Source organism: Doryrhamphus excisus, linkage group LG15, assembly GCF_037039965.1.
Source record: "Doryrhamphus excisus strain RoL-2023G ecotype Guam linkage group LG15, RoL_Dexc_Guam_v1.1, whole genome shotgun sequence".
Lineage (NCBI taxonomy): Eukaryota > Metazoa > Chordata > Actinopteri > Syngnathiformes > Syngnathidae > Doryrhamphus > Doryrhamphus excisus.
In genome coordinates this window covers 12306480-12330048 of record NC_136371.1, presented here as the reverse complement: position 1 = coordinate 12330048, position 23569 = coordinate 12306480, and the positions used below count along the sequence as shown (strand labels likewise).

At 45.7% G+C, this 23569-nt stretch overlaps 2 protein-coding genes across 2 annotated transcripts; one reads left to right on the top strand and one right to left on the bottom strand.

Annotated features, from left to right (window-relative positions):
* Positions 1-2195: 2195 nt before the first annotated feature.
* Positions 2196-14930, bottom strand: c1qtnf12 (C1q and TNF related 12). Its single transcript, XM_058052272.2, has 8 exons — positions 14634-14930; positions 6108-6212; positions 5652-5763; positions 5400-5584; positions 4614-4722; positions 3572-3665; positions 2748-2826; positions 2196-2665 (listed from the first exon to the last, which is right to left on the bottom strand). The coding sequence occupies exons 1-8, from the start codon at positions 14808-14810 to the stop codon at positions 2567-2569; spliced, it is 960 nt and encodes a 319-aa protein (XP_057908255.2). The 5' UTR covers positions 14811-14930; the 3' UTR covers positions 2196-2566.
* Positions 14931-15952: 1022 nt separating this feature from the next.
* Positions 15953-19623, top strand: sdf4 (stromal cell derived factor 4). Its single transcript, XM_058052271.2, has 7 exons — positions 15953-16393; positions 16972-17299; positions 17375-17511; positions 17580-17693; positions 18010-18168; positions 18262-18437; positions 18605-19623. The coding sequence occupies exons 2-7, from the start codon at positions 16983-16985 to the stop codon at positions 18779-18781; spliced, it is 1080 nt and encodes a 359-aa protein (XP_057908254.2). The 5' UTR covers positions 15953-16393; positions 16972-16982; the 3' UTR covers positions 18782-19623.
* The last annotated feature ends 3946 nt before the right edge of the window (positions 19624-23569 follow it).

Below are 23569 nucleotides of genomic sequence, written 5' to 3'. Positions count from 1 at the left end.
GCCGCCAATGTATTACACCCAAAGCTTCCTTCCACCACGCCACCAAACGTGGAACCCCAAGCAAGAGTAGACCCACACAGAAAAGAAAAGCATGAAAATGTTGGATGGACAATTGGTTAGAATAGAGGCCGCACAGACAGGAGATGGAAAGACCTGGGTTCGATTCCGCACTTGGCCACTCCAAGTTGTCCATAGGTATGATTGTGGGTGGGTTGTTTGTCTTTACGTATGTGCCCTGTGATTGGACCCCGCCTCTCACCCAACAAATCTAGGATAGGCTCCAGCCTCCCCCCACCCTTGTGAGGATAAGCAGGAGGTAGCTTTTGTTTAGTATCATCAGGCCAGTGTTTGCAGTAACCAACGGCAGCGCTGACAAAAATGCCAGGCCCGCCAGAGATGTCACATGCAGGACCCTGGCATCCTTTTGCACACCGTCTGACGGTCTGAGCCGCTCTGCAGGTGGCCATGTTTGGAAGTGCTGACAAAAGACAGAAAGATCCCGGGAGTCCCGGATCAGCCGCTAATAATAATCACACTAAGGCCTCCTACTATGGTCAGCTGTTGCACACCGCCTTATTTGGAGCCGCCTCATAAAAGCTTTAGTGTTTCCAGGCAAAGTATTAAATCACATTTTTAACACTCCTAACTGTCATACAAGTGTCATACAAGAAATAGGCTGCGTTCTAAACCACAAGTCCAAAATCCTGTCGCCTGTCAGAGCTTGATGACATAAGAGGTTTCATATGTCGGATTGTGTTTGTTCCCATGAAAGCATCATCACGGCTGAAAGCTCACTTTCCCACATATTCCTCTCCACGACATGCCAAGATGAGCAAGGAGGAAGGCGCAGCCTGATGCACACAATACGCCTTTGGAGTTTTAATTGTGTGTCTTTCTATTCCAAATTGTGTTTAATGACAGCGTGCGTGCCGTAACGCATTGGAGTAAGCCTGCCAAGACAGAGGTTGCCCAAGCGCTGACAGGAATTTCCCATCGTCGCCATTATCAGCATCAGACTGAGTGACGGCGATTACAGCAAACGCTGAGAGACGCCCCTGCTACACCAAGACCTTTCTGCATCAAGCAGCCCCATTGTGTGTGTGTGTGTGTGTGTGTGCACTAATAAGCACATTCCTCCACCTCACCGACCTGCGGGGTGACGGATGGCGTCGAGCACACGCGTCCAACACCTCCTGCCGTCGCCATAGAGACAGGAAGTACCAAGGAAGAATCTTCCATTTTCAACACTTTTTGAGTTCTGTTCTGGGAAAATGTGCCTAAAAGACGTCAGCTCAGGGAGCCTGGAAAGCAATGCTATCCAAACTGTGGCCCGTGTGGCAACATGTGATGATAAACATAGAACAGGAAATGGGACTGTCTGGCTGCAACGTGGGAAAGGCTCTGGCTTCAACACAATTTATTCAAGACCAATTTCTTCAAAAACCCAAAATCCACATGGCAACATTCATTGCAGCACATCCGTAAAAGGCCACTAGGGGTCACTAACTCGCTACAAACGTCATCCTGTTTGCGCCGCATGACATGCCACGTTTTTACACTTAAATAAAATTTGAGACTTACCTGTACCTGCTTGACCCTGGAAAAGACTATTTCTGTTTACATTATGACTAACTTCTTTTTACAATTACATTCGACCTGCGCACTTATTATAGCTTTTATCATGGCCACAGTTTGACCCTGAAACAATTTACATTATTCATTCATTCATTCATTCATTTTCTACTGCTTTTTCCTCACGAGGATCGCGGAGGGTGCTGGAGCCTATCCCAGCTGTCTTTGGGCGAGAGACGGGGTACACCCTGGACTGGTGGCCAGCCAATCACAGGGCACATATAGACAAACAACCATTCACACTCACATTCATACCTATGGATAATTTGGAGTGGCCAATTAACCTAGCATGTTTTTGGAATGTGGGAGGAAACCGAAGTACCCGGAGAAAAGCCATGCATGCACGGGGAGAACATGCAAACTGGTCTCCTAGCTGTGAGGTCTGCGCGCTAACCACTCCGTGCCGCCCATTTATATTATTGTTAATAGCAATTAACTTCTTTTTACACTTGTATGGCAAGTAAAAATGTTAAAATGACTTCAAACATTGTCTGTACTTGTGTACTTCTATGATGGCCACAGTTTGACCCCAGAACAGACTGTTTCTAATAAAAGTCATTTTATTTGGTGGAATAGCATACACACTGCAAGGTTCATACATAAATATCACAACAAAGTCCAGTGCTAACAAATGATGATCATTTACAAGGGTGTATAGAGTAGGGATATTAATGTACAGCAAATGTTGGACTTTGGAGCATGTTGCCATGACAACAGCGTAAAGAAATGTACACAGTATGAATCATACGTACTGTACATGCTTCTACGTTCTACGTGGAGTACAAGAGTGACAATCACGTCTCGTTTGGTTGCTCAGAGTTTGTCCAAAATAAACTGGCTTAAGCTCCGCCCCCTTCAATTTGAACTCGCGTGGCCGCGCTCGGCACAGCAGTTCATGTGGTGGCGTGGCGGCAACGGCGGCCGCAGCGTCGCGCTACACGCCCAGGAGCACGCCCATAAAGTCGGAGCCGTTCTGGATGGTCACGGCGGCGCTGGCGGCGTTGTCCACAAAGATGGACGTGTATTGGCCGGCCTGCAGGGGCCAGCCCGATTGTTAGTCGATGCTAGGTGTCCTTCCTCACTCAGAATCAGTGGAAAAGTTGCCTTGGACTCACCTGGAGCTCTAGGAGTCCTTGAACGCTCACGCTGAAGGTCCGGCTGTTGCTCTCCAAGCCCACAATCATCTCCAACGACCTGCAAGACATAAGAATAGCTCAAGGGGACCGGCCATGGTCACTTAAGTGACGAGTTCAAAGGGAATTCTCATTTCAAGGCCTGCAGAGAACGTTGCGCTGATCAATCATCTGTGTACCTTATTTCTAATATAGAAAAACTACTACAAATAAGACAATAAACACAGCTAGTGCGTAGTCTGCTTACATTTAAGAGGGGACAGACTGAGTAACACAAAAGTGAGACTGAATATGGAAACCAAACTGACAGAAACTGGGGACAAAGAGACAAGATGATAAAAAAGGCAACAACATCACCAGCCAGTGTCGGGTTTAGTTTCATTTCAGAGGGGACAAACTAAGAGAATGTAGAGAACAAAATAAAAACCACAAAAGACAATATTCAAAAACACATAAAATACGACAACAACGTCACAAGCTAGTGTCTGGTTTAGTTTCACTTAAGAAGGGACAGACTGAGAGGCTGTGGAGGCTTAAGTGTCAGACAATGACAACAACACCAGCTAGTGTTCGGTTTAGTTTCATTTAAGAGGGGACAGAGTGAGAGAATGTAAAGAACAAAATGACAACCACAAAAGACAATATTCACAACCACATTTAAAAAGACAACAACATCACCAGCAAGTGTCTGTTTTTTTTTTCCTTTCAGAGGGGACAGACGGTGAGATAAATGATGTTGGCATTACTTGTGAAAAGGAAGGCGTTGGGAGCTTGGGAGCATGCAAGACACCATGTGTGGTGCTTACGTGTATCTGTGGCACAGCGACTCGATGCAGATGAGAACTCGAATGTTGTCTCTGGCCTTGAGTTGGCTCTTGCTTCTCTTCACCTCACTGTGATCTGGAAAGATTGTAGCGTTTATGTCCAAAGCAACAAGGTTTTGTGGTTACACTGTTTGGCGTTGTGGCATTTTGTTTACAAAGTTTGTGGTTAAGGCATCTCGTGGTTATGTTTCCGGGTTATGACATTTGACAGTACGCCATTTAGTCTTATGACATTCTGTGGTTGAAACGTTTCATGTTCATTTCATGGTCATAAGATTTCCTGTTACAAAATTGCATGGTTACATCATTTTGTGGTTACAGTGCTTGAAGTTGTGAAGTGTCATGCCCAGCGACATTTGGTGGTTATGACATGTGGCATTACAATGTTTCGTGTTAACGATATTTTGCCTTCCGAAATTTCGTTTTACGACATTTTGCCTTCCGAAGTTTGGTTATGACGTTTCCTGGTTACAACTTTGTGGTTATGGCGCTTGGTGGTTATACGGTTTGTCATTACGACCTTTCGTGGTTACAGGTTACAGTTTTTGTGTTACATTTTGTAGTATGATGTTTGGCATTACGGCGTTTGGGTTACAATGTGTCATGGTTACGATGCCCTCCTATAAATGATTAATACCACACACAAAAAGAGAGAACTAGTTAGAGAGAACTACGTTGGCATGTCCCCCAGATGCAGGGGGGGCTCTGCTGATCCCAGCGAGTCAATGAAAATGAAGGCTAACATCATCATGGATAAAGATGGTATCTTTGAACATGTGCTCCTATGAAAGGAAAAGTGACAACGAAGCAATAATCCTGACTCTCCCTCCCTTGCAACGCCTCTTCCTGTAAGCCTGTAAGACACCCAAAGGGTCATTCTTGCATGTAGTGTTTGTATGAATGTATTTTACATGTCCTGTTTAACTTAGGAACACAACTCATACGCATGTACAGTAGATCCAGCACCCACTTCAGTGAGACCACTGACACTCCCATCAAGTGAAGCTTGTCTTGTGTGATTTACCAATGTGGACGTTGGCAGAGAACTGGTAGATCCCTGAGACGGGGGCCGTGAATCTCCCGGTGGACTTGTCCATGCCAGACCCTCTCAGAAAGGCTCCCTTAGCCGGCGGCTGAAAATACAATCAGGTGTGTTAAAGAGGAAACAGGTCAACAGGAGGTTTGGTGCGTGAAAGAGCTTTAATAACTTAATAACCACATGGACAACCATGAATGCTTCAAGGTAGGGGATTCAGTTTCTTGCCCAAGGATACTTCGGCATGATCAGGACAGAGGGCCGAACCGGCAACCCTCAGGTTGGGGAGACGACCTCTCTACCCCTGAGCTATGACGCCCCCAATGAAATGGTCATTCTTCAAGACTGGAACTCACTATGCTACGCTAGCCCGGGCACCAGGCGTGCTGTTTCTGAAAGTGTCTATTTCTGTCCTCTCCAAAGTGTCGTCCAAGTCACAGACAGAGTGTCTTTTGTGCGCCGGCCAGAGAGTGATGCGTGCGACTCAACTGATATTTTGGACAGCCCGTCGGTCTCTGCGCCGAACCTCAGCCTTGCGCTAGCCAGGTACCTCCGTGGGCGACTGGCCCCGCACACAAACTCATTGCCGACTACCAAGAACAACAACGTCTCACCACAACAGTCTTAAGGAAGAGAAGCAAACGGGTCGGAAGGAGCGTTTTCAGGTCTATGGTGGTCTACCCAGACACACTAGGACTGTACCGTGGCACCACTGGTATTACACCTTTCCTCTTTCTCGTGCACTCCGAGTCAGGGTAAAAGTGAAGAACATACGGTTTGGAAGTTCTGGAGCTCCATCAGAGTCTTCTTGTCGACCACCACGGGTCCTTTGAGCTTGCAGTGGAAGGCCTCCTGGATCCGCCGGCAGGGGGTCATGTCCTCCAGCGTGAGGAGAGTAACGGCCGGCTGGCTGGATACGGACTGTCTTTCTAGGGCCGCAGTCCGCCTCTCTGTGGCCTCTGTCGTCACAGAACACGCGGTGATGTTACCTGCGTCTATGACATCGTATATCTACGTCATATCCACCTTTGATCATCTCTTTGAACTCCTGCAGAAGAACTTCCTGCGTCACCTCAGCTCCAGGTGAGCCGGGTGGGCCTTGTGGGCCTGGAGGACCCGGGGGACCAGCTGGACCCGGCTCAGGAAGGACAGACATTCAAAGTTAGCAAGACATCAGATGGTCATAATGATAATAGTCATGTATTTTGACAACAATTATGATGATTATTAAAAGCAATACAGTATTACAATTACTATTAATGGTTTTAGTACTAGTACTAGTACTAATGGTTTTAGTACTACCCATAATTTTGTTGCAATAATATTGTTGCAATATTAATGGTGTTGGAATAGAATGAAAAATGGTGAAGTAGTTTGAGTAATTAAGATGGAAAAGAAATAAATAAATCCTAAATAAATAATAGTACTACATTGTACTGCGCTAAATGTCAAGGGGTGGTTTGGGTGCTATGGAGTTTTTACCAGAGGTCTTTTCCTTTTGCGACATTTGGCCGGGAAGTTTCCAACAGGTCTTTTGACAAAGTCCATCCATGATCCCAGTGGATCCACTCTCTGCTGGTCGGAAACCTGCAAGACAAGTGGAAAACTTGTCTTGTAACACCATGTTTGCCCTCTGGGGGAAACGGCGTAGTGCAGTTCGTGGGTGCGATGTTAGCTGGTGTGAAACAAGCCAGTCCAAGAGCTCGCCGGACACCAAAGCTCCAAGAAGCCGTCTGGACGCGGCGATGTTTTCATGCATCGCACCGCGTCCACTTAAAAAAAAAAAGATTATTCCTGTCCAACGTCAGGCCCGATGAATTCCAGACAGCATCAATCTTAAGCAGCCTTTCAGCCAATGTCTTTCAGTGCAGATAGATGAGGAGATAAAGAGCAAGGTGGAATTTGTTTAGCTTTTGGCTGATCTGCAAAAGCAACAGCGGACCTGCGTCTGCTTTCCACTGCAATAAAAAAAAGCCACATCTTGTTTGCCTTCTCAACACGTTGGAATCAAAATGCTTTCAAAACATCTGGCACGACTTTCTCAGACTAAACAAACAAGCTAGCTTTTTTTTTTTAAATCCACGTTCTGCTGGGAAACACGTAACAGCAGACGCCAAGATGGCTTCCAGTAAACACAAACTCACTTTCCATGCAGATGAGACCTCAGAATACGCAACATGATCCCTTGGCGCCTCTGTTCAATTAACCGCCGGGTGTGCGGTCCATAAAGGCAAGGGTCGAACAGCTGTGGCTGTAGGCAACCTCCAGGTAAAATGTTGTCATACGTGCAGCAGCCACGTGGCATTATTCATTACCATCATTATCAATCATTCTTCACACCTGAGAAAAGGCTGTTGCTCGTACACTTCATCAAGCTTTTATGACAGCCACAGTTTGACCCTGGAACAGACTATTTCTATGTACGGTATTATCAGCAGTGTTGAAGCTTGTATGACAGTTTCCCTGATTTCCCATGACACAAAATAGTTTTCCAACCAAAACAATGCGTGTATTGAAGTATTTGTCATCCTAAAATGAGAGTTATTCTCCCTGGCGGGGTACGGAGGCGGGGGCGCGTGATCGGGCGGACTTATCGAACAACAGGCGCATCTGTGGCGTTGTTCGGTGCAAAATGTCAGACAGACAGAGGCGCATTCATCCACGGCAAGGACGAGCGTGAGGAAAGAAAAAGCTGGGCCTGAGGCGAACTCCCGCCATTAGTCATTGACTGGACACGCCCCCAATTACCGCCATGGCAGATTCCTCAGCGCTCTCAACAATGACAGATTGCACTGGTCTTTTGTTTGTAGAGGCTCACATTCCCTCTAAGAGAGTGTAAACTGGCACAAGGAGAGGATTAGGTGTCTTGGAAAGGCATGAGCGGCCCCATCACTCCAGAGAAGGCCCCGGCCGCCCTCACCGCTACGTCAACGTCAGGCTTGAATGTTTGCCTCTTTTGTCACAATGCACGTGTCACGGCAGGACGTGTCGTCCTTCTACTAGCCACGTGTCAACACTCGACACATAAAGGTACCATTCTGTCGTATTTTGGATACATGATATTAATGCTGACATGCTGTTGCCGGGGCGTCCAAAGTGCAGCCTGCGCCTGTTTTTAAATTGACCAGCTGAGCATGATAAAAATAGCATTAAAAAAGAACAGAAGCTAGAATCGGGAACATCAGAAGTAGCTTTTCTTTATGATAAAGAAATATGAAGAAGAAAAACGTAAAAAGGTAAAAGACAAGTTGAAAGAGAAACAAACAAAACAAAGCCATCGATCCACTTTCTATGCCGCTTATCCTCACTGAGGTCACTGGTATGCTGGAGCCTATCCCAGCTGACTTGGGTACACCCTGTATTCCCCCCCACCCCCCACTAATGAGGATAGAAGCGGCATAGAAATAGATGGGCAAATCTTTTTTTAAATCTTTCCACTTTATGCAACCAAACTAGTTCATTCATTCATTCATTCATTTTTTACCACTTATCCTTACAAGGGTCGCGGGGGTGCTGGAGCCTATCCCAGCTGTCTTCGGGCGAGAGGCGGGGTACACCCTGGACTGGTCGCCAGCCAATCACAGGGCACATATAGACAAACAACCATTCACACTCACATTCATACCTATGGACAATTTGGAGTGGCCAATTAACCTAGCATGTTTTTGGAATGTGGGAGGAAACTGGAGTACCCGAAGAAAACCCACGCATGCACGGGGAGAACATGCAAACTCCACACAGAGATGGCAGAGGGTGGAATTGAACCCTGGTCTCCTAGCTGTGAGGTCTGCGCGCTAACCACTCGACCGCCGTGCCACCAAACTAGTTATTGTTCCTAATAATTTGACAATACTTTTTGTAAAATGACAACATGTCTCTCTAAATATTTTGACTTGTTCTTGAAAGAGTACTAATTTGTCCATTTTTGCTGTTGTTGTTTTGTTTGTTGTCTTGTTGAATGATAGTTTTCAATGTGCCACACTTTGGACTTAAGGTGTTCTGTTTCAGGACTCTGGATACTTTCCAGGCCCACCCTCCCCCTTCCCGGTTGGGACGTCCCAGACACGGCGGAGTCAGATGGAGCTTTGAATGACAGAATCAATTGACTGGGAAGAACTCTTAAAATATCTGCCCGGCGAGCGTTCCCAGGAATGACATCATGGCACAGGGCCGACAATGAGGAGGAGGCGAGAGGGTGGGGGGTGTCGTTTGTCAAAACAGCGAGACCCCCACCCCCGCCAAGACGGATGAGCGGAATCCCAGCGACTCATAATGTTGAGCAGCCTTGAGTTAAGACGCGCCGTCATTCTTCATTGGCTGTGCTTTTATGGGGCGGCCTGAAGCCAAATAAACAGCAGCCGGCCGCAAGTGCCTCCGTGCTGTCTTCCAAACACACACGCATACACACAACTCTATATTGGACACTACAACACGGATGCCAACATAATGGGTGGGCCAAACGTCAACAAAAAACCCAAATCAACAAACAAATCTACTGACACATTCACAACAAGCTGCCCTTGAGCAAGGCAACGTTTTTCATTGCGGCTTGCTACTTTACACATGCGCACATTCATGAATGAGTTGAATGTTTAATGTTTAATCCGAGGGAACACAATGTAACCGGGTGCTACATCAACACAACACACGCATTAAAGCGTCTCAACATGTTCAATGGGATTTTCCACGTTACCTTCAAATTCCTGCCAAATGCACAGTCTGGATCGCATCCAGTTCGCATCCAGTCCATACTTTTGACATTGGAGCTTGTGACCCAGCCTTCCCAGCCATCATTTGTTTTGTTTTTAGCATGAAATCTATCCATCTTTTGTTGAGCCACTAAAAAATCAAACAATAAAATGAAAACATGCGTTTCCTCAAAGTGGAAAGAGGGGGCAATACTACACAAAGTAAAGTCGGATACACTTTTCATTCTGAATATCCGCTCCCTTGGGGGCGGCAGTCTCACAGTCTGGAGCTCCATGAGTCCTGTCAGCACTGGGGGAGCTACAGTTCACAACATTAATTCCAAAATGTGCTGTGATATTCTGAAGGTCCGCTCCTTTTGTGGCGGTAGTACCACGGTCTGTGGCTGCACGAGTGCTGCTGACACTGGGGAAGTCTGGTTCAGCGGAAAACATGAATTCCAATGTGTACTGTTACGTATGATACGTAAGATCCGCTCCCCTGGTGGTGGCAGTGTTAGTGCGGTCTGGGGCTGCATGAGTACTCCTGCACTGAGGGAGCAGTGGTTCGTTGAGGCAAAACATGAATTCCAACATGTTCTGGGCCATTCTGAAGATCAGTTCCCTTGGTCGTGGTATCATAACGATTTGGGCAGCACGAATGCTACTGCCACTGAGGGCGCTGCAGTTCATTGAGGAGAAAGATGAATTCCAAGATACTGTGACAATGTGAAGCAAAAACTGGGCTGCATGGCAGTTGTCCAACGTAATAAGGAGTCCAAACACACACCAAAGAGTCTTATTGAGGAAGATGAAGGTGATGGAGTGGACAAGTATGTCTCCTCCACACCTGTGGGGCATCCTCAAGCAGAAGGAAGGAAGGAAGGAAGGAAGGACGATAAAGGAGTGCAAGGTATCTAACGCCCACCAGCTCCACCACTGATGTCATCATGGAGGAGTGGAAGAGGATTCCAGTAACCAGTGGTATTACTGTGGTATTACAGTGGTATTACTGTGGTATTACTGTGATATTACTGGACAACAACTGTATATCGTGTCAGTGCTTTGGTCAGGACCAAAGAACGAACAGCCTTCCTTCCTCCATTCAGTCCATGCAGAAAGGTGCGAAGGGTTTGAGTAAAACTGTAAAGAACTTCTTGATTTTACTTCTCTCAGCAGCACTTTTGCATCTCTTGAGGTTGCTCATCAGATGGTTCAACACCACGTCATCAAAAGACAATTCCTGTGAAATTAAAGCTTCTAAGAGTTTCTCCTGAGAACGGTAATGCTGGAGGATGTCCTCCGCAACAGTCTGGATGAAGTTACCATCTAAGGTAGACAGAGACTGCAGGTTGGCCTTCTTGGACACTTTGTTTCCTAGTCGGACAATTATCAGCTGTATGGTGTGTGCTTTCAGCAACTTGCGCCTGTTGGGAGGTAGATCTTTGACCAGCGTCTTAATCAGCTTCCTCATGAGGCTTCTTGCCAGCTTTGTTTGAGTCTGTGCACAAAATCGTGAAAGTGACGAGTCAGTGATGGCTGAGGTGCCTATTGTTGTGATGAGCGCGTCAATGTCACTTAGGGTACCGCAAACTTCATCAGCACTGGCCTTCCACTTCCTGGGCTCCATCTCCATCCAGAGGATCACCTGCTGCAAGAACTTCCCGACAGAATCGTCGACAATTTGAAACAAAACATCTGTTTTGGTGGGCTTTCTCTGTCCGTGGGACAGCTTGGCTGCAAGCTGAGAGGTCTCCTGGTTGGCATTGACAGAGTTGTAGATTTTATTCCTCAGCTTTTTGGAAAACATTGTGATCTCATCACTCAGGTTCTCAAGGGTTTCGGTGACTTTTGTTCCTGCGACTGCAAAATTGTTGTACAGGTCCTCAACGTCATCTTGGATTAGCTCAAAAGTAAAAGAAGCCTCAGGAAGGACAGTTGGCAGGGAAACCTTCGGATCTGATGTACCAGCCGAGATGCCGGGGAGACTCACCAGGTACTCCGACTCTTTCCACAGACCCTGACTGACCACATCCGCCATCATCTTCTCGAATCTCATTCTTGAGAAGTCCACAAAGCTGTTTTTGCGGAGAAACACCTGGCGGTGGATGGGTTGCACGCTTGATGCGAAGAAGCTGATCAGCGTCTTTTGAATCAACCTCAAATCAAAATGAGGGCTGACCGAGCTGCTGCTGCTGTTACTGCTGCTGCTGTCAGTGTCTGAGGCGTAATGAAGGTCGGCGACTATCGTGGTGACAATGTCAGATGCTGTGCCGTGTACATTCACGGGGGTCTTGGGTCGTAAACCTGTAGGTTCTGTGTCCTTGGGTTCAGACCATTTGTGGAGGATTTCAGTTACCGCCTCTGTTGTCTCATCAACACTGATGTTTGACTTTGGACTGTTGGCCGACATCCGACGGGATGGCTGTGTGACCTGAGTGTGGTCATGTGGCTCGTTGCCTGACAACTGACGCCAACAGGGTCCAAAACACCGGGTTTTCAACTTAACTTGACCCAGGTAAGTCCACAATGCACCACAAGCGAGCCGCACCATCTGAAAGAGTATCTTGAGATTGGTGAATGTGCCGGGGATGTAGAGGAATGGCACCAACGGCTGAGCCTCCATTTTGATGGCCGACGCCAAACCGCGGTTAACCCTCTGAGAAATCTCATCCGTTAGAAGCGAGTCCAACTTGTTGGCGTAGTCACACGGCTGCACGGGGACACTTAGCGCCAAAGAAAAGGCTTTATTCATGGTGCCCTCCGGGATTGGCTTCACCTTGTCAACAAGTGTGTCGCCAATCCGCTGCTGGACCAACAGTATGACGCTTTTCATTGTATCAGCCGAGAGTTTTTGGGTTATCTCTGTGCACATGTCCGCCAGCATGGCTGCTGTGCTGGAGTCAAAATCACCCGAAGCTAGGAGGCACCACTGGGCTGGAGAGATTTTCTCAAAATGTTTGGACACAGTCTGCAAAAGAGCCACCTGATCCACTGATGAGTCTGGCTGCATTTTCTTTTGTTGCCCAGTTGCCTGGTAAAACCTTGAACTGCTGCAAGCCCATTGACAGTGGCTAATCTGCGAGCAGTCTGAGTCCTTCCCCATGACAAAGGATTCAATCTACCTTATGATGTCAGCCCACTCGCTATGATGACAGCGATGCCATCAGAAGAGCAGAAAGGACTTGACTTGTCTTCACTAGGATGAGCTGGGCTCTGGATGAGAGGCCGGGACACCCTGGACTGGTTGCCAATCAATCACAGGGCACACACAAACAAACATTCACACCCAAGGACGGCAAAACGTGGCTTAGATTTAGGCCTGCCACGATAACCAGTTCTGCTGGTCGACAATTTCGACTAAACAGTCATTGAGATGATATCATTTCAACTTTTAAAAAATCATTAAGGTGATCATTCAAAGGTCATTGTGTCACGTCATTGTTGTCATGTCACATGTCACATTTTTGCACCATTTGGTGTAATATTTATACACCGCCCATCGAAAGCCTCAGCAAGTGCACACTGTTGCATCGGGCTTACAAACTATCACCTTTGGCCTTTCATTTGTGTTGGGAGAAGATGCTCACTCTCTTTTGTGTTGATTTATATAGAGCCAATGCACACAGACACATGCAGGGTGAACCCTCTTGTCATCCAGCCTGTGTAGCACAGAAAGACTAACAGATGGCGCAGACATGTATACACTTATATGTCAATTTATCCAGGGCTCATGCTTCCCGCCTGTTTGATGGATTCATAGATTTATTATGGTGACAGGCCTACCTGGATTCCATCTGGTCACAGTTCATTATCATTCGTTAGCGGTGAGTAACTATGCATTTTAAACCTGGATTCAGCTTTTATGCATTTAGCTTGCGAGTGTCCTTTCTCGTGGTGCATAATAAAACTAGAATTGGTTGACACTATTCACTATTCGCAAGTGGTCTTGGATGCCTGAAAGCACGGAGAGAACCTGCATGGTCCACACAGAGATGCTGAGATTGGAAGCCTGATCTTTTGACTCTCCTGTTCAGGGCCATGGGTGAGCTGGAGCCTATCCCAGCTGACTTTGAGAGGCGGGTGACAGGACACTGATCTTTAATAAATTGGTTTTATGTAGCACTTTTGAAAATACCCGAAGCACTTCACAGTGAGAATCCACAGCTCCATGCTGATGGAAACGTGACTACCAGTGTGGGCAGCACTGAAGGCATGGTGGGTAAAGTGTCTTGCCCAAGGACACAACAACTAAGACTGCAAAGGAGGAAGCAGGGTTCGAACCACCAACCTTCTGGTTTCTGAACAACCTGAATAAAGCCAACTGGTGGCATCATTAGGCCTATTTTAGGGGGACGTCAGCCCCCCTAAAATGTTCTTAAGGCCCCCTAAATAATTTGGTATTTTTTATTGATTATTTTATTGATTTCTTTTTCATATATTTTTTTATAGATTTTTTTGTTTACAAAAAACAAAGAGATTTTTTTGTTTACAAAAAAAATCTTTTTTGTTTACAAAAAAAAATCTTTTTTGTTTACAAAAAAAATCTCAGACAAATTTTATATAATAGGGCAAAAGCATGCTAATAAGTGAGCCAATAAGCAGGCTAATACTAGCCTACTACTACTAGTAATAGTAGTAGTAATAATCTCAAGAAGAATAATGATGATAGTCATAATAATAGGCTAATTAATAATATAATTATGATTATTACGTAATCGATCACTGTCCACTGGACAGAATAGTTGTTAGAGCTTGAGCAGCGGTTTTGCAGTATAGATTGTGTGTACTTGTGTAAATTTAATGGTAGCCTAAAACAATTGAGTATCTCTTCTAAATCTGTCCAAAAGTGGGAAAGTTATATCCCGGTTCTTGTTCGTTATTTGTTTTTTTGATTTTTTGAATTTTTTGGAATGTCTACTACATTCATTCATATCCTGTGCATCTCCAGGGGGCTATGCCCCCACTGTCCTCAGAACCTAGTGACGCCCCTGAAGCCAACCCTCAAACAAGCATAGTAACTGAGAAACAGAAGCTAGCAAGTGTTTACAAGTTGACTTCTTGGGTCAAGGTATCACGACTAACAATGCTAACCTTGCAAAAACCTTGCAGTGAAGCGGGTGGAGAACGTTCACACTCCACTTCACACTAATTGATGCTGTGATCAGCTTTCAGCTGTGCACATTCCTGGCATACCCCCTGGAAGTCATCCATTCAGGGTTTCACACATTTTTGATGGGGTTTGACCCCTGCGGGTCACACCTGTCCCCTGCAACCTGTTAGCGTTGGTGAGAAACTTCATCACAAGTGTTTGGGCACATACCTTCAGGATTCCGGACTCTTCTTCACTGTTTGACAGAGTCGCGTTGTAGGTTTCGGTGTGTTGCGGCGAGCTCTCTTTTGGCCTCCTCCTCTCCTTCTTGGCTTCCACTGCATCCAGAACACAGTACGTCCACAACGCCGCCAGCGCCACAGCCAGCGGAGCGTACCCACACCGCATCTCCAGACTCGTACGCACGGGTTCCTGACAGGACTCTCTGTTGGGAGGATGCTCACGAGCCACCGAGCCGAGAAGAATGCAGCAACTCCGAGAGACAGTCACTAACTGCAGCTGAGCCCCCCCACACCACCACCCTCGCCCCTCTTCGCCCTCCTGGTTACTCAACTATGAAATGTTTCAAGCAGAATGCACCGAGGGAATGACACGTGGCCCCCATCTGACAGCAAATAAACCCATTAGTGAGATTTTTCACGCTTTCTGCTCTGTTGGGGGGTGAGCTGGAAGATGGGAGGTAGGAGGTAAGAGGGGGTGCACCAAAAAGGCAGAGGGGAGGGGCGACCACAACTTTTCTTTCTGCACAGAGATGTAGGCAGTAAAAGTCAAGTCTGCCAACAAAAAAAGATCACACCTTTGAGTATAGGCAAGGTCCTGCTTCCCAGTCTCTTCCTCCTGAATATTCATCAGTGGCCACAGCCATCCACGGCCATTGTGGTTTGCTGAAGGCCCCCCACCGCACCCCACACACACAGGAGACACCAGCAGCGAGTTGTGTTGCTGGGCTCCGTGCGTCAGTCAGTGTCCTCTTGGCTTTCTGAGCTTCCAGGAGGGAACACACAGGAGCCGTCCGCCCGCCCTTCTCCGCCGTAGGCAAGCACTCCAGCTGACCTAGCTCGGTTCTGTTTTATCTGATATGAAGTACAAGAGGTTCTTTTGGCAACGACTCGCATGCGTGAGAGGTGTGTTGCAACGTGTGGAGCTCTGCATGATAATTCAGGTGAAATGCTACCTGAAGCCCTTCAAGATCCAATTTGCCTTGAGCAAATTCACGAAATATCTTGTCATCTAGTAGGAGAGTTACAACATGTAACTAAATAGTGTCAAATCCTGTAATCGTTGCAAATATATGTCAAAAATAAAACTGGACTTTTTCCAACTTTTTGTTCATTGTGTAGTACGCAATATTATTAGGCTGTAATATTGCGCCACCCAGAGGCTGCAGCGTGAAGTACAACTGACCTTCCCAATATGGCGCCTAATGGATGTCACCTGATTTGCAGTGGCTGCGTCAATGGCTGGCTTTGTTCTGATCAAGCTCGCGTCATTTCGGTAACGCACATCACAGCACAGCGAACGGGTAGTTTTGACGTTAGACTTCAAAGCCCTATTTAAATAAACCGTAGCAACAAATAAGTAAATTTCTTTAGTAGTTTGTAATTTATTTCCATGTCTGGCGGTAGTTTTTTTCTGCTACGTTCGTACGGAAACATTTTAACTTGAACGCCCCACTTCCGGTCTTCGTGATACTTCCTTGATTAGCATGGACGTAAACTTAAAACTGTGTGGCGTCAGCTTCGATGCGTCTTTTTTTTAATTTAAAGACAACGTTCCCTCGGATATTTTGTAGGTCGCTGTCGTTATCCGTCCCACACTGTGCAGTCAACGGCAGAGGAACAGCAGCCACGGCAACAGGAAGAGAACCTACGACAGTGTGACAGTTTAGCGTCGTTAGCCGTAGGTAGCCCCCGCCTCTCGGCCGACGACGTCATCATTAGCGGGTTTTGACTACTGTAAGGGTTATTAAGGTGAGCGGTCATTATCGTATTGCAATAAATAATTGTGTTGTCTATTTAATTCCAATGTTACCACGCCCTCGATTATTTGTCTGTCTATGCTAGCACAGCAGGGCTACATTGACGAGGTAGCCTTCATTTTGACATCTTTGAAGTGGTCCGTGATTGATACCAACACTTTAGGGGAGCGTCCTTATTTTTTCTGGGTATTATTTGATCAATACATATGTATAGTACAAATTAGAAGTTTTAGGCTGACGTCGCTTTGCTCTGTTTTGCGTGGACGCATCATAGCACCGGTCATTACGTCATACACGTCACTTGGCGACACGTAGCAGCACGCAAATGGCAGGTGTAAACATGGACCATTCTTGGATAACTTTACAGTTTTGACAAATATGTATTTTCTTAATCAAAGTGTAAGGATGAAATAGGCTGTCAGCTAACCAGCTAAGGTGACTTTATGTTTCAAGGCAAAAAGCTGTCGTGAAAGCACTTATTTAATGCATTAGAAAATAAAGGAGGTAAATGGTGTGTGTTTCAGAGATGTTGAACTCGCACTCGTAATGTGATACTTTACATGTCTCCAGGCGATATTAAAATGTCTGTGTGGAGATTTCTCAGCTGCCACAACGTTCTGGTGGCGGCCCTGTTCCTGTGCGCACTGCTCCTCCTGGGGATAGACGTGAGGGCACGGCCGGCCAATGTGTCTGTCGACACCAAAGACAAGGGTGCGGCTGGCAAGGATGAGAACGAGATCCTCCCGCCGGACCACTTGAACGGCGTGAAGATGGAGCTGGACGGCCACCTCAACAGGGACTTCCACCAGGAGGTCTTCCTGGGCAAAGACATGGAGGAGTTTGACGAGGACTCTGAACCGAGGCGGAACAGGAAGAAGCTTACTGAGATATTCACAAAGTACGAGGCAATACTGATGACTGATTACAATCGATGACGTTGGTTTGGCTGCTGATTGTTACGCTTCTCTCGCAGAGTGGACTTCAACAAGGACCGCAGCGTGAGCGCCAAGGAGTTGCAGCGCTGGATCATGGAGAAGACGGAAGAGCATTTCCAGGAGGCTGTGAAGGAGAACAAGAACAGTTTCCGTGCTGTCGATCCGGACGGCGATGGTGAGCTGATTCAAGCACCACGACCAACTCTCATCTTTATTTTGTAACTTTTTGTTTTGAATGTGCAGGTCACGTGACGTGGGATGAATACAGAATCAAGTTTCTTGCCAGCAAAGGTTTTAATGAAAAGGAGACTGCGGAGAAAATCAAGAAAAAAGACGATCTGAAACTGGATGAAGAAAGTAAGTTGAGAACGACACCAAACAGTTCCTGCACTTGGGTTCCTGGCTACATCTTTAATGTAGCACAAAAGTCGAGGTATAGCAATACAGGAAAGAAGTTGTAATTTTACAAATAATAAATAAAATAATATTATATAAATACTACTATATGAAGTAATGAAAGGTACCATATGATCAGGAACAAGTAGTCATTTTTAAAGAACAAAATCCTGAAATCCCTGAAGGGGTAGAAATACCTCATGCCGTTTTTCCCAAATGAAAACAGAATTTGGACTGAATGGCCTAAGCACCTGTGTGTGTTTGTTGCCCCTCACAGCTCAGGAGGTTCTGGAGAACCTGAAGGACCGCTGGTTGCAGGCCGACAACCCTCCCATGGACCAGCTGCTGAACGAGGAGGAGTTCCTGTCCTTCCTGCACCCGGAGCACAGCAAAGGAATGCTCAAATACATGGTCAAGGAGATTGTACGTGACTTGGGTACGTTCCCTCTTCAATTCAAAAACATCCCCCGGGGTGCTTGCCGTGTGACAGGCGTGCGTGATTCATGTGTTCTGTGCACCCGTGTCACAGACCAGGACGGCGACCAGAAGCTGACCCTATCGGAGTTCATCTCGCTGCCCGCGGGTACTGTGGAGAACCAGCAGGCCCAGGACCTGGACGACAACTGGGTCCGCGAGCGGAGGAAGGAGTTTGGGGAAGTCATCGATTCGGACCGCAATGGCATCGTCACTATGGAAGAGCTGGAGGTGAGGCCATGCTTTCACCGCTCTGTTGCTTTCTCCAGAACATACTACATATATTCCACGTATTAAACATTTCTTCAATAATATTACAAGCTACGTTTAATGTGGAGCACCTGTCACAATCACACAGGCGTTGATATTTTTATGCCTGTATGGTTTATATGGTGCAGGAGTACATGGACCCGATGAACGAGCACAACGCTCTGAACGAAGCCAAGCAGATGATCGCCGTCGCCGATGAGAACAGGAACTTCAGCTTGGAGCTGGACGAGATCCTCAAGTACAGCGAGTACTTCACGGGCAGCAAGTTGATGGACTATGCCAAGAACGTCCACGAGGAATTCTGAGCATCTTCTTTTTGTTTTTAATTTGGGGTTTTTAGAGCCGACCCGAGAATGTGTTGATTAGCGCGCTTGGTGCGTTGGCGGTTTGTGTATATGAGGCTTATCCCTGAAAGAGACTGAAAGAGCAGCCTGTGAGTGTACAGTGTAAATAATTCATAAAACTCACATGCAGCATTGCTTTTCACGTCATTGAAACCAAGATCTTTTCATTTTTTTCTCCCAAAGCAAAGAGAAGAACAGATTCAGGACTGAATATTATAGTTATTCACAATTTCTAACCAAGTCAGAATATGACAAAGGAGTTTAATATGTACAGTCCTCCTGCACCGCATCAAGCTTTGAATTGCACGGCTTCACCGATATTTACCTTGGTTTCATGGTTCCATACGGCCTATTAGTTTTAAAAAGCATATTTTTGCCTCCAGTGGAGCATTTTCAAGCACAAAATGGCTAAATGAAGTAGAAGATGACATTGAATTTTACATTGAAGAGGCAATAGCCAGCGCAGAAAGTACTGTATCCAACAGGAAGTAGAAAAACCTACTATATTGGGTAAGAAGTGTAAAAACACGTCAAAACAAGCAAACTTTTCAGTGAGGACTTCTTCTTGGTTCTCTTCTGGCTTTTCCCTTCAGGTGTGGCCACAGCAGATCTGAGGACTGCCGAATATATTCCTGAGCATCTTTGTTTCTTTAGCTGCCGCTTGTGATGGTCAGTGCACCCAAGTTAGGGGATTTGACAAGCATGGACAGTACAAAGTTTATTTCCTTGTAGTGTTGGAACGCCTGACAGCTCTTCATCACAACTATTGCAGATGCACTGCCGAATAAATTCTACCAGTGAAAGCTGTTTTTTCTTTGAGTGGAAGATGCCTGCCTGGCAGACCGGTTCTAATCTGGGTAAAGGTGTGCATCCAGGAAATGTTTGAGTCATATCTGTGAGGTTTTCTGGTATACTTTGCAGACGATGTTAGGGATTGAACATGGCTGAGTAAGCAGCTTCTTGACTAAATCACTGCCTTGGGGCTTTGTGCCCACAGAGATTGGGGCGTTTCAAGCGTCAGGTCGGGTGTAATTTCTTTGCATGGATTGGTCCCTCCTGGACAAGAGCTCTTGTTTTCTTGCTTAGATGCTGTCCTCCATTTTGAGTTGGTCACTTTCCATTTTCTTCCGTTTATCCGGGTCCAACACACAGGGGCAGCGGTCTTGGTTGGTAAGGCCAGACGTCCCGTCCCGCTCACCAGCCATTTCTTCCAGTTCCACTAGGAGGGCATCAAGCCAGCTGTGTGACATAATCCATCCAGTGTGTCCCCGGTCTGTCCTTGGGTCTCCTGCTGGCTGGGCATGACCGCAACACCTCACCAGGGAGGGCTAAATGCCCGAGCCACCTCAACTGGTTGCTCTCTCTCTCTGGATGTGAAGGAGTAGTGGCTCCACTCACGCCCCTCCCAGAAGGCCGAGCTCTTCACCCAACTCCTTCGGCCTCCGCATTTCAGTATCCGTCCCCTAGTTCTTTCTGTCACAACCCAAAGCTTGTGACCTCAGCGTGGGTAAGGATATACTTTAGATGGACCAATACATTCAGAGCTCATCCACAAATGGCACACACATGAACAGTGGGGAACCTTCCCAGGAGTAGCTAGCCAACCAAAATGACCCCAAGAGCGCAGCAATGACTCATTCAAGAGGTCACAAAAGACCCCACATCAACATCCAAAGAACTGCAGGCCTCGCTTGCCAGGTCAGTGGTCATGACTCCACCATAGGAAAGAGACTGGGCAAAAACGGCCTGCATGGCAGAGTTCCAAGACCAAAACCACTACTGAACCAACAAAACATTAAGGCTTATCTCAGAAAACATCTTAATGATCCCCAAGACCTTTGGGAAAATGCTTCAGGACCCGGAATACTTGCTGTGATAAATGGAAGCATGAATTCTGTTGAATCCTATTGAGATGCTGTGGCATGACCTTCAAAAGCGCTGTGATGCAGGAAAAGCCTCCAGCATTATGGAGGTTATCCCAAACGCATGATTGCAGTTCCTGCTGCTGATGATGTTCCACCCACATTCTTGTGTTCAGCAATGTTTTGAAAATGTTGAGCTGAGGAATATTGTGCCTGTCGTAACGTCATCAGGGCTAGTTTCTAGTCACATGTCTGAGGCTGCACAGTGAGTGAATGCTTGAATTCCAGTCATCTTCTTGGGGTCAAATGACTATTTCTGTTATTCTATTCATTCATTTTAAAAACCTGTTCTTAAATAGCCCCGACTGCACTTACTAGTACACCCTTGGTCTGATTGGTCCTGGCAGTGATTCACAGGAATTTGAATATTCGTAAAGGAAGGATTTTCTTAAGGTCCTCAAGGCAAATACTGTCACTAATGATAGCTTGCTTCAGGAAAAAAAGAAATATTTGCATAGCTGCCCTCAGGCTGCATTCATAAAGTGACAAAAACAGACTGTACATGCAAGCGGCATCAAGTTGACTTTATTTACTGTATATGTGTAGCAAAGGGCTTCAAGCTGGCGACAATCAACAACATCCTACATCCATGGTCTGAACCCCCTACTGACCAAGGAAAACTCATAACCCCTTTTGGGGGAAAAAGACCCCAGGACCCGGGGGGGGGGTCCCCGGTCCCCGGTCCCCGGTCCCCGGTCCCCGGTCCCCGGTCCCCGGTCCCCGGTCCCTGGTTCCCCTTCCAGGATGACCAGGCTATGGACCAGGATGTGGACTGGGCAACATACAAAGTCAAACCCAACTGAAATAACACAATAGTCCTTCGTCAGCAAAGGAGGAAATACTTGGAACCTGAAAGACAGGCACTCCAGCTTGTTTAAAGAATTGAAGGTGAGTATGTGACATTTTACCATGACATAACCGTACAATGCTTATTTACGTCAACATTGATGGTTAAGTAAAAATGTAGCCATGCTGACATTTACTGTAGACATGACTGTTATGACATCCTCCAACCTGTGTCAGATATTTCGTAGCCCCCGACGTGACATCAACACACCCTGGGCTAGGTACTTTAGCTTGCTGGCATGGAGCAAGCAGTAGCCAGCACTGAGCTGAATTTGAATTGAGTCCACCACAGGATGTTCAATTGAATTCAATGCAATTCAGAGAAATTCCTTCTCATCACATATCTCCAATTGTCCATAGGTATGAATGTGGGTGGGAATGGTTGTTTGTCTATATGTGCCCCGCCTCTCCCCCACGGCAGTTGGGATAGGCTCCAGCATACACTAATGAGGATAAGCAGTATAGACAGTATAGATAGATGGAACCTACATTCTTCTTCCAAACCACTTAGCAGACTCTATGACATTAAGCGTACTCCTTAATGGTGGAAAGCGGATTTGGGCGCTATGCACCATATATCCTGATATTTTTGGGACGTATCACAATATCTACTGTAATACTTTAAGCATTTTGCACATAAAGTCCATACAATAGTATTATTTGGATACAATTCATGTTTTAAATCTATACTGTAAAGCTTTATTGTAGCGTGCACCTTTTGAATTGTCTAGCCAAAACAACACATTTGAATACATTCTATTTCGGGGTGTCCAACTTAGCCACTTTGGTATTTGTCAAGCAACACGTATAGATATAGTAGGAAGTGATATACTGCACAAGAGAAAAAACACATCTCAGCTAAAAAGCTTACTACTAGTATCAAAAAATGTTTTCAAAATTTTACAACTATTTCAATTTCAGGAATGTAGATTGACCTGTAACTTGGGCGCTCCGCGTCTGCTCGGAGCGGTAGAAAATGAATGAATGCTTGGACAGTATTTTATTTTGTTTAAATAATGGCCCATATTTCCCAAATTGATATCCCTTACATGAACTTTGGTGTAGTTATCATTGTAGTTGGGGGGGGCAAAGGATACAAATACAGTAAAGTCTCGTTATATCGATATCGGTTATATCGATAGTACTGCTTATTACAATACTATTTTCATTTCCCGGCAAATTTCTAGTCTTTTATGATATAATTAGTACCGGTTAGTACGATACCCGGTTATTACGATAATCCGATTACTACGATGCCCGTTTCATCTCCCGCCAGCCAGTTTGGTCTGCTTATATCGATACAAAAGCAGCTTAAAGCTGAATCAATATTTGCTTAAGGATTTCAATACCACCATTAGCGAAATCTGTAAACGGCGTATTGTTTGATTTTCGGCTAACACCGTTTCGGCTTTTCCACCGACGGACGGTAATTAGAGGATTACAGGTAATTAATATGAGGTAAGTATTAAACAATCTTTTGAAGTAAAGGAGTAAATATTTGTATAATTTAGAGGGAAGATTCAGTGAATAGACTTAGTGTTTTCAGATGTGTTCAATATTCTTGGCACTAGCTTTACTGATAAATTATGAAAGTAAACTTACGGTATTGCTTGATCAAATAAGCAATCTCTTGTTGTTTGAAATAAATCAATACACTTGTATCTTAAAAATTAATATGATTAGTAAATCTACAATACTAGTAAACATCAAAAGGGATGAAAGCAGGTATAAATTGGCGTTGTGAAGCTCGTGAAGCGTTTTAGAGATAAGATCCGCACGAACAATTGAATTATTGAAACAGGTAGCATTACAGTTGTATTCAGATATTCAGATATCTTTTTATCGCTTGCAATAATCACTGTTTTTCATATGTACATGCTGGCGTTCGTGGTTTCTCTTGTGTGTATAGAACAATGTCGAGTGCATTATTGAATATTTACTCAGAGTCACTATTGCAAGAGTGCGTTATGAAAATAATAAA

What these genes read in the sequence shown, in the direction of transcription:
- c1qtnf12 (XM_058052272.2), bottom strand. Translation starts at nt 14,810, where the DNA reads ATGCGGTGTGGGTACGCTCCGCTGGCTGTGGCGCTGGCGGCGTTGTGG. An exon ending in TCGCTGTGCCACAGATACAC is followed by an intron (nt 2,827 to 3,571) that starts GTAAGCACCACA and finishes TATGTCTTGCAG; the next exon opens with GTCGTTGGAGATGATTGTGG. An exon ending in AAGGACTCCTAGAGCTCCAG is followed by an intron (nt 2,666 to 2,747) that starts GTGAGTCCAAGG and finishes TGGCCCCTGCAG; the next exon opens with GCCGGCCAATACACGTCCAT.
- sdf4 (XM_058052271.2), top strand. Translation starts at nt 16,983, where the DNA reads ATGTCTGTGTGGAGATTTCTCAGCTGCCACAACGTTCTGGTGGCGGCC. An exon ending in TCTGAAACTGGATGAAGAAA is followed by an intron (nt 17,694 to 18,009) that starts GTAAGTTGAGAA and finishes TGCCCCTCACAG; the next exon opens with CTCAGGAGGTTCTGGAGAAC. An exon ending in GGAGATTGTACGTGACTTGG is followed by an intron (nt 18,169 to 18,261) that starts GTACGTTCCCTC and finishes CCCGTGTCACAG; the next exon opens with ACCAGGACGGCGACCAGAAG.